We start from the raw sequence: 11,209 nt of genomic DNA, 5'->3' as shown, positions 1-11,209 counted from the left end.
AATACTGCAGTCCTAATGCTGCCTGGTGACAGAGCGCTCCAGTAGCAACACTCTAGATTCTAGAACACTCTATAGCTACATTCCAGTAGATTCCGGAACACTCTACAATACTCCCTCTCTCGCATGTTGTGTACTAGAGGACATGTGAAAACCGAGAGGGTGAGAAATACAATAACAGCAAGAGGAGGTAGATGACACAGTGCTGCAAAATAATCAGAAACCATCTGTTTATAATAGCAATGTCAGAGATTCATTTCTATGTGCTGTGAATGCTTGCTTAGTGTAACTATCTTGCAGTACAAATACAGACACTGTATTCTCGACAGCATATTAAAAAAGGCAGGTAAGAACCCTTCATGATAAAATGTCTTTATTGTAACACGTCCCTGGTATGATCAGTTCACACCTGCTCACTATATGGCTCACAACCAAACATGCTTGACTTTCACACCAGGTTTAGATGACCATCTGGGATAGCTTCAGCGTATCTAAGTGACCCTCTTACACCAACGGTGTTGAATGCTGAGCCTCATAGTTAACCACAGAGGTATAGACCTGTAGCACGGACACTACCTTCTGATATTCCCTCAATGTGCTTCGACACCTCCCAGCTAGTGGCTGGCTTTGGCGTTTTACACTACAATGTGGATGTGACTCTACACTATGATGTGGATGTGACTCTACACTACGATGTGGATGTGACTCTACACTACGATGTGGATGTGACTTTACGCTATGATGTGGATGTGACTCTACACTACGATGTGGATGTGACTCTACACTACGATGTGGATGTGACTCTACACTACGATGTGGATGTGAACCTACACTACGATGTGGATGTGACTCTACACTACGATGTGGATGTGACTCTACACTACGATGTGGATGTGACTCTACACTACGATGTGGATGTGACTCTACACTACGATGTGGATGTGACTCTACACTACGATGTGGATGTGACTCTACACTACGATGTGGATGTGACTTTACACTACGATGTGGATGTGACTTTACACTACGATGTGGATGTGACTTTACACTACGATGTGGATGTGACTTTACACTACGATGTGGATGTGACTTTACACTACGATGTGGATGTGACTTTACACTACGATGTGGATGTGACTTTACACTACGATGTGGATGTGACTTTACATTACGATGTGGATGTGACTTTACACTACGATGTGGATGTGACTTTACACTACGATGTCAATGTGCACAGTCACTCACTGACGCGACAAAACCCACACTCATATCACTGCCTCAATCACTCCAGACTCAGTTTGGATTGGTCGGAAAAACATTCCAGGCACTGTGACATCACACTCTGGAGGATTCCACTGCCATCATGCATTCCGAAACAACGGCCCAAAAATAGATGGATCTGGATTGGAAGAGGCGGCACACAAAGATTTTAACGTGTTTGTGTGTGTGCGCCAGATAGAGGATATTTTGAGAACCTCTGACATCTAAGCCATTTAAAACATTTATGACTTGACTCACTCACTTTACATAAGGTCATGACGCATTGACTTGATTCATACTTAATAGACTCACGTCGCTTTAAATAACAAGGTCTTGATGCATTGACTTGATTCATACTTAATAGACTCACGTCGCTTTAAATAACAAGGTCTTGATGCATTGACTTGATTCATACTTAATAGACTCACGTCACTTTAAATAACAAGGTCTTGATGCATTGACTTGATTCATACATAATAGACTCACGTCACTTTAAATAACAAGGTCATGATGCATTGACTTGATTCATACATAATAGTGAGAAAATGTTTTACATATTTTTTCACATCAGACAAGTCAACACCATCCAACAAGCTCTCACAGTCTCATTGAAAAATTAGACGTTCAGCCAAGTTCTCCAAACTTCAACTTTTGAAGTTAAGGGTTAAGTTTAGTCACTCATTCTGAATGGTTATGGTAAAGGTTAAGGTTTGGGATAGGGTTAAAACCAGAAATAATAAAACAGTGTTTCACGACTGGGATCAAACACCCAACCTTCTGATCCTGGGTTAAGGGATTTCCCAAGCCACCCTAGTCCACAACACCATAGCAAAACCCAAGCCTACTTGATGGTAATAATGCTCCCTGTTGCCCCTAGTGGCCAGTTTTGAAGCCATTTCAAAACGTCCTCAGGATATGGATAGACGTCCAAATTTGACGTCAATCTTTAACAACCTGGCTGCACCTGCGCCCTATCTCACCACGGAGGGGATGCAAATGGTGCAAAACTCCTTTGGCTAAAAACAGAGACTACATTGACTACGTTCTCTGATTCTATGGCAAAGATCAGAGACTCAGTTTACTCTATTTTGATGGCAAATATCAGAGACTTAGTTATCTCTGTTTTCATGGTAAAGATCAGATACTTAGTTCTCTGTTTCAATGGCAAAGATCAGAGACTTAACTTTCTCTGTTTTGATAGCAAGAATCAGATAACTAGTTTTCTGTTTCAATGGCAAAGATCAAAGACGTACTTTTCTCTGTTTTGATCGCAAAGATCATACTTAGTTTTCTCTGTTTCAATGGCAAAGATCAAAGACTTAGCTTACTCTATTTTGATGTCAAAGATCAGAGTTAACTTTCTCTGTTTTGATGACAAAGATCAGAGACCTAGTTCTCTCTGTTTTGATGAAAACGAGGGTTCCCTGTTTGCGGTCTACCTGACCTGGCTGTTACTCAACAACAACTATGTTTATTAATGTCTTGTGTCTAACTGATACTAGGTTGCTACAGGATACTCAGGTCGTCTAATTAATGGATTAGAGGCAGAGACACACAGAGGTTCTGTAATCTGCTTTGACAGAGCCACTTACCTACCGTTGCTATTCCAGATCCGCTCTGTCACTGACTCTGGCCTGCCTTTTCACTGCGAGAGAGTGAGAAAGAGAGAGAGAGAGAGAGAGAGAGAGAGAGAGAGAGAGAGAGAGAGAGAGAGAGCAAGAGAGAGAGAGCAAGAGAGAGAGAGAGAGAGAGAGAGAGAGAGAGAGAGAGAGAGAGAGAGAGAGAGAGAGAGAGAGAGAGAGAGAGAAGAGAGAGAAGAGAGAAGAGAAGAGAGAGAGAGAGAGCAAGAGAGGGATATGGCTATCCAACAGAGAGAGAGCGATAGAGAGATAGAGAGACAGAGAGAGGTGGAAAGAGAGACAGAGACAGAGATAGAGAAAGAGCAGAGAGAAAGAGAGCAGAGAGAGGTGGAAAGAGAGAGACAGAGATGGAGAAAGAGCAGAGAGAGAGACAGAGAGCAGAGAGAGAAAGAGAGCAGAGAGACAGAGAGCAGAGAGAGAAAGGGAGCAGAGAGAGACAGAGAGCAGAGAGACAGAGAGCAGAGAGAGAAAGGGAGCAGAGAGAGACAGAGAGCAGAGAGAGAAAGAGAGCAGAGAGAGACAGAGAGCAGAGAGAGAAAGAGAGCAGAGAGAGACAGAGAGCAGAGAGAGAAAGAGAGCAGAGAGACAGAGAGCAGAGAGAGAAAGGGAGCAGAGAGAGACAGAGAGCAGAGAGACAGAGAGCAGAGAGAGAAAGGGAGCAGAGAGAGACAGAGAGCAGAGAGAGAAAGAGAGCAGAGAGAAAGAGAGCAGAGAGAGAAAGGGAGCAGAGAGAGACAGAGAGCAGAGAGAGGTGGAAAGAGAGAGACAGAGATAGAGAAAGAGCAGAGAGAGACAGAGAGCAGAGAGAGAAAGAGAGCAGAGAGAGACAGAGAGCAGAGAGAGACAGAGAGCAGAGAGAGAAAGAGAGCAGAGAGACAGAGAGCAGAGAGAGAGACAGAGAGCAGAGAGAGAGACAGAGAGCAGAGAGAGAAAGAGAGCAGAGAGAGACAGAGAGCAGAGAGAGGTGGAAAGAGAGAGACAGAGATAGAGAAAGAGCAGAGAGAGACAGAGAGCAGAGAGAGACAGAGAGCAGAGAGAGAAAGAGAGCAGAGAGAGACAGAGAGCAGAGAGAGACAGAGAGCAGAGAGAGAGACAGAGAGCAGAGAGAGGTGGAAAGAGAGAGACAGAGATAGAGAAAGAGCAGAGAGAGACAGAGAGCAGAGAGAGAAAGAGAGCAGAGAGAGAAAGAGCAGAGAGAGAGACAGAGAGCAGAGAGAGGTGGAAAGTCTTGGAAGTATACAGTTACTTTTATAGGCTTGTAGTGTCTTCAGTAAGCGTTTACTTGTGAAATATTTGTATGTTCTTTTAACAATTTTAGTTTACAATAATAATGTAAATGAGAGCGTACACAACTCTCCTGTAGTATGTCACCCTACTTTACCAGGTTAGTTCATGAATCATTCCTAACGGACATACAATGCAACTGTAGCAGACGATAAAAAACACATTTGAATTGACAGATGACATTTTCCTTTCGTCTGCTGTATAACAAAAGACATAAAGCTGACGCCCAAAATGTCTTGTAGAGGTTCTGACTAACGGAGAGTAGAAATAAAAGCAAAAAGAAAGAAAGTTTCACACTAATCATGTTCCCACAACATGTAGTAGGTATAGCAACCAGTGTTTTCTTCAGGGTGTACAGTGTACCTACTGAACGACTAAGATGTTTTCTCCATTGACGTTTGGTCTATGTTTGACTTGTGACTTTGATACTGAAGCTGACAATGACATTGGCTCCGGAGTGGCGTAGTGGTCTAAGACATTGCATCTCAGTGCTCTAGAGGTGTCACTACAGTACCTGGTTCGATCCTGGGCTGTATCCCAACCGGCCGTGATTTGGAGTCCCATAGGGACTCACACAATTGGCCCAACGTCGTCTGGGTTTGGCAGAGGTAAGCCACCATTGTAAAATAAGAATTTGTTCTTTACTGACTTGCCTGGTCACGTTTTTTTTTGACGACTCATTGCTCCTGTCAACACTGTGCTATCATACTCGAAGAATGTGCTATCATACTCGAAGAATGTGCTATCATACTCGAAGAATGTGCTATCATACTCGAAGAATGTGCTATCATACTCGAAGAATGTGCTATCATACTCGAAGAATGTGCTATCATACTCGAAGAATGTGCTATCATACTCGAAGAATGTGCTATCATACTCTAGCGATATCCAAGAAAACATTTATCATCCGTCAGGCATTCAGAATCCCTTCTTTACACCTTCACTCAAATTAAAATCACTCTGTCTACTGAACCGCAAAGAACATTTCTTTATCAGGGAGAATATTCTGTCATTTACGAGTCACATTACTAGTTGATCCATTGATTATTACTGGTACAAGTTTAGCCTTTTCAGATCATTTGTGTTCCTTGGTATTTGGAGATGATTCTAAGCTTTATTTTACCAACTGAGGCACTGAAAGTTCAAATTGTAACGTTGTTGTTGATATGCAGACTTGCCCTGAGGGTATACCTTAAAATGTATACCTTAAAATGACCCTTACCACTTAACCCCTCTTAACCTTTAACCCTGTCTTAACCCCTCTTAACTTTTAACCATGCTTAACTCCTCTGAACATTTAACCCCTCTTAACCTTTGACCATTCACACACTGTCTCCTGTTACTGTGGTTATAGTTGCTGTGGTTACAATTACTGTTCAGTCCAACTACATTCAACTCCTGATATACAACTGTTATAACTGTAATGACAACGTGCACTAACCAGGGATTTTGCACTTATAAGAGGTGTACTTATCAGGAATCGACTGTATTACAACATTCCCCAGAAAACATCTCTGTCCTGTACTGTTGTTTAGCTGCTACAGCTTTCAGAGAATGTCGTTCTTTGGTTGGCTATGGCGTAATCCTTTCTCCTTCTCACGGGTATACACATTACAGTCAATGAGAGCTATCATCAAATAAGAAAGAGCTTAAAACTGGAATACTGATCTGAAATCAAGGGCTTGGGATAGATAGCTGAATAAAAACACACTCCAATGAGAAAAAGAATCCACAGTTTCAGAAGAGGGCTAAGAGCCAAACGCTGTGGGCTTTCAATAACAATCGTATCCCTTTCAAATGTTCTTTGAGGAGGAGGAGGAGGAAGAAGAGGAGGAAGAGGAGGAAGAAGAGGGGGAAGAGGAGGAGGAAGAAGTGGAGGAAGAGGAGGAGGAGGAGGAGGAAGAAGAGGGGGAAGAGGAGGAGGAGGAGGAGGAAGAAGAGGGGGAAGAGGGGGAAGAGGAGGAGGAGAAGGAGTAGGAAGAAGAGGGGGAAGAGGAGGAGGAGGAGGAAGAGGGGGAAGAGGAGGAGGAGGAGGAGGAAGAGGGGGAAGAGGAGGAGGAGGAGGAGGAGGAGGAGGAGGAGGAGGAGGAGGAGGAGGAGGAGGAGGAAAAAGAGGGGGAAGAGGAGGAGGAGGAGGAGGAGGAGGAGGAGAGGGGGAAGAAGAGGAGGAGGAAGAGGGGGAAGAGGAGAAGGAGAAGGAAGAGGGGGAGAAGAAGGGGAAGAGGAGGAGGAGGAGGAAGAAGAGGGGGAAGAGGGGGAGGAGGAGGAGGAGGAGAAGAAAGAAGAGGGGGAAGAGGAGGAGGAGGAGGAAGAGGAGAAGGAAGAAGAGGGGGAAGAGGAGGAGGAGTAGAAGGAGAGGTTTTGTGGACATTGTGATGTAACACTTCACATCTCCTCTGGTCTTCCAGGCATGGGCGATTAGAATAGTCAACACTCCGTCACACAATCAATAAACACACTTCATCAAGCACCCCTATTCCTTATGTAGCACACTTTTTTTGAGCAGGGCCCACAGAGGACTTTGGTCAATGTAGTGCACTACATAGAGGATAGGGTGCCATTTCAGACAAACCCTCACCATCCACTTAAAACCCTTAAACCCCTTGTTTTTCTCTTTCTGCAGTCAAATACACAACTTGATCTTTTTGAGTTGAGTTGAGTCATTCTTTTCTCAACGTTTTCTTTCCGTGTTTGTTGGTTTTGACTCTCGTACAAGAATAGCAACATGAGAGGATGCTATTGGTCCATATAGGCGCTCTTTTCCCTTATAAGGAGTACAATGTGCTTTTTGTGAGACAAGATAGCATCATGTTAGCTAGTTGTCTTCACAAGCAGAGACTTCAAAGCTAAGGTATTATTCCCTTTCCACGACATTGGGGTGGCGGGGGATGTTAAATCATTTGAATAGTAGAACTGAACGGTCTATTCCCAACAGTTTGGTCACAGACATATCATAATGGAAATAAGAAGTAGGAGAAGGAAGAATGGAAGCGAAAGACTTCAGTTTGTGTAACACTTGGTTCTTGCTCTGTGCCGGGCTGGCCACTCTCTCGCTCATTCCTCTAGGCTGCTTAGATGTCACATTAATCGGACATTTTTTGTTCGGAGGAGTAGGAGGGAGAAGAGTGGAGTCTGATCTGCTGGAGTAAGCAACAGCAGAGGCTTGATTCAGAACAAAATAGTGCCGACCAGGGGCCGCTTCAGGCTAAGCTCTTTTCCAATAGGCCCCTCCAGCCTACTCTCTGAGTTCTGCAATTAGTTAAACACAGACCAGGAAGGGCTTGAATTGGACTAAATAAGCTATTTTACACACAGCATTGTGCTTCACTGAGGCAGATACTATATACAGGAGAAGGAGACAGTACATGGAGGGGGAGGCAGTTGGGTCTCTGGGGCTTGGTGCGGAGGCTTGGGGGGGCGATGGTCCGTTTATAGAAGGATCAGAAGAGGGGACAGCAGAGGCGGTAAGGAAGGCAGCTGATGGGTCATAAAGAAATATGGAGGAGGGATGTTTGAAGCAGGGGGCTGTGGCCCATGGGGCTGGGGTCCAGGGGGCTTGAGGCAGGGGCCCATGGGGCTGGGGGCCAGGGAGGCTTGAGGCAGGAATCCAAGTGCTGGAGGCTGGGAGAGTGGGTGGGGGCACATGGTGGTTGGAGCCAAGGACTGGAGGCTAGGGAGCACAAAGGGGGGTCAAAGAACTAGGAGGGGCTGTAGGCTGGGGTCCAGGAGGCAAGAGGACCCAGGGCTGGATCCAGGGAGGCAACGGGAGAGGGGCTGGAGGCTGGGGAGCACTTGGGGGCCCGGGGACCAGGGCTGATGATGGTCTCACTCACGGTAGAACACGTATTCAGTGTAGCTGGTCCAGATCTTGTCGTCCGTCTGCTCGTGAGCGAAGGCGCAGGTCCCCGTGGAGTTACAGGCCACCATGTGAAACCCGGCGTCTGCCAGCTTGTCAAAGGCCTGCTCCAGGAAGGTGAATTTGAGGTAGTAGCGTGACGTGTAGCGCTCTGGGGGCCGGTCTGGGTCACGGCTCTCGTTCAGCGTCTCCCCAAACACCTCTTTAGCCAGCGACGTCTTGCCACAGACCATAATGCGAGCAACACGTCTGAACTTGGCGTCGGACTGACTGTCGCGCCCCAAAGTATAGGAGCCGCGATAACCGATGGTGATGAATCCCGAGCGTTTACCGTCTCCACTGGGGACCAGACTGGCGCAGGCGGCAGTGCCCAGCGAGGCCAGGTTGCGCCCGGTGTCGATGCCCGGCGAGGAGTCCTCCGGGTCGCTCTGACACCCCTCGTCACCCAGCGAGTTCTGCTTGCTGAGTTTGGGCGCCAGGATCTTTATGAGCTCAGGTAGGTTGAAGAACTCAGCCTCCCGCTGCAGGCGACCCCGCTCTGGGAAGTGGTCAGGGAGCACCAGCTGCTGATCTCTCATGTAGTCCAGAATATACCGGAACAGGAAACCATCCCTGTCCAGGAAGAAACGGCCCTTGGTGTCCCTCGCCAGCCCTTTGGTGGTTTTCCTGCTAAACATCTCCCACAGGAGAGAGTCTGGTACGCTGATGAGGGTTGAGTAGCGGGTGATGTACACCTGGCCGCCCACGTTCAGCTCTACTATCTCAGGGAAGATGACTTCCTCCACTACAGGAATGCCTGGGGTGTTATCTGGCAGAGCCATGGTTGTTGTCCTTCTGTCACAGAGAACTAGCTCACACTGCAACCCTACTCTACTGTCACCTTGCTCGTGCAGTGGGCAGATGATTCCACCTTATAGCCTACAACTGTACACTGCAGCTCAGAATAGGTTACTTGCGTTTATATGAATTACATTTGATTTTGTATATATATATCGCCTATATATCGGTTTGTTGTCAAAATTAACAAAAGGGTATTTCTGAAAGCCTATAGGCGATCTGCGTAGCGTCTATCCCGACAGGCCTTTCTCTGTTAAAAAGAGCTTAACTACAGCAGAGCACTATTCCTACCAGCGCAAAGCAATCCTCTAAACTGCAGTTATATCATCCCAGGCCGTTAATTGCAAAATAGAGAGCACAAAGACATATATTCTAACTACAGGGATAATTTATGGTAGCTAAAACATAACTTGCGTAGACAGTGGATAATAAACATTGTGTCCATGCCCTTTACACGTCAACCAATGGAATATCCTGAATATTGCAGCCAAGGATTGAAACAAAATAGTCTATCAAAATCTATTTCGGGTAAAAATCCGTTGACTTCTGCATTTCTCAATGACCCGCTCTATAGATGGGGATCAGTCCGGAATGGAGAATAACCCACAGTCGTCCGTGATGTTTTCCTCTTACTTCTTATTGTCTTGACGCAGAAACACACAAGGTGGAACTTCAATGCAATCCATAGTTGGAGGTGTCGGTTGATGTACCGGTCAGGATTAGCCAATAAAGGAAGCGGATTTCCCAGACGAAATGCGAGCTAGAGCCGTGAACAAAAACACCTCTAGCTGTGCCATCGCCGATGGAACGAGTCCACGAGGCTCTGTCTTTTGTTTGGTCGGTAGGCTTTCTCCTCCCGTAGTAATAGCCACTCTTATGCCATCCCGGAGAGCTCTGCTGCTACAAAAAGTACCGTAAATAATCAGCCCCGTTAAACCCCACCTACCTGCCAGAGTCAGCGTTTATATTATGCAAAACTAACAGTTTCCCATACAGCTATAAAAACAGAGGCAGGTCATTGATTGTTTAGATGATTCATCAAAGGGAATTATAGAGATGAATCATAATTTGGTGTCATGTCATTGCTGTCATGAGCCATATAGCAAAGCAATTGAGATATCTATTTGATTTGCAATGTCAATTTCAATTCATTTGTCTTTGTTGTTAACATCAATTGTGAATATAGCAAACAGGAGTGTAAATTACCAACTAGAGTTAGAATTAAAATTTTAACGGTCCTTATAATAAAACTCAGGTTCTTATAATAAAACAGAGGACAACAGCGACACCTAGCGGAAGAACTAGAACTATGATAATGGCAAATTCCCAAGAGTAAATACAAAAAATTTAACACTAAAAACGTTACATATCATTTGAATTCCAAATAAAAAAATATGTAATTTCAAAATCGCATTGTAATCAATATCACTTTATCAGTCAATTGCACACAAGATCCAAATGAAATTTGACTTCTGTTTTTAACCCAACGCCTCTGAAAAACACATATGCACAAAGTTTTTGGGGGAGAAGCGCAGGGGGCTGCCACACTGGATGCCCAGGGAGCAGTTGTTGTGGGGGGTTAAGTGCCTTGCTCAAGGGCACAATGGCAGACAATGGCATCTAGGATTTGATACCAGAAACCCTTTGGTTGCCAGGTCACTTCCAGCCAGACTTTTCCCGTCCGAGCCAGGATTAGAGCAGGCAGCCCTCCTGAAGAGGTAGCCGTGGCATTTAGCCTAGCGGTTAGAACAACACAACATTTGAGCCACATCCACGTGCCTTGTGTATAAGATATTTGATTTGCAATGCATCCTGCACCTTAGAATAAACTGAAGGTCAATAAGATGTTGTCTGGTTGATTATTTCCTTGTTAGAACAGGGAGTATTCCAATCACTCCTACAGGAGTCCCTCCTGACACACCAGTGTTCCAGCTCCTACAGGAGTCCCTCCTGACACACCAGTGTTCCAGCTCCTACAGGAGTCCCTCCTGACACACCAGTGTTCCAACTCCTACAGGAGTCCCTCCTCACACACCAGTGTTCCAGCTCCTATAGGAGTCCCTCCTGACACACCAGTGTTCCTTTTGGGGAGAGATTTCATCAGGAGGGTAGTGGAAGTGGGAAGCTGAATCCTCTCTCTAACACATACACTCATGCACACACACGCGCACACACACAGTGTGTGTCTTACTCACACACACAGTCCCTGTATGACTCATTGGTTCTCTCTCACACCAATCTGTTCCCTGATTTCCCAGAGGACCTCCCTTTTTGGGTCCAATACGGTCCCTGTCCCTTCAACACCTAGATCTGCCCATTGTTAAAATAAAAGTGT

The 11,209-nt window shown here is 45.6% G+C and overlaps 1 protein-coding gene across 1 annotated transcript; it reads right to left on the bottom strand.

The window, feature by feature from the left end:
- Positions 1 to 6,435: 6,435 nt before the first annotated feature.
- Positions 6,436 to 11,209, bottom strand: LOC112232014 (BTB/POZ domain-containing protein KCTD12-like). The gene has a single exon (XM_024398848.2). It carries the CDS (start codon positions 8,856 to 8,858, stop codon positions 8,007 to 8,009), a length of 852 nt encoding a protein of 283 aa, XP_024254616.1. The 5' UTR covers positions 8,859 to 11,209; the 3' UTR covers positions 6,436 to 8,006.

The sequence above is a fragment of the Oncorhynchus tshawytscha genome, linkage group LG21, assembly GCF_018296145.1.
Source record: "Oncorhynchus tshawytscha isolate Ot180627B linkage group LG21, Otsh_v2.0, whole genome shotgun sequence".
Taxonomy (NCBI): domain Eukaryota; kingdom Metazoa; phylum Chordata; class Actinopteri; order Salmoniformes; family Salmonidae; genus Oncorhynchus; species Oncorhynchus tshawytscha.
Note: the sequence above shows the minus strand (reverse complement) of the source record. Positions and strands in the feature narration are given on the sequence as shown.

What these genes read in the sequence shown, in the direction of transcription:
- LOC112232014 (XM_024398848.2), bottom strand. Translation starts at nt 8,858, where the DNA reads ATGGCTCTGCCAGATAACACCCCAGGCATTCCTGTAGTGGAGGAAGTC.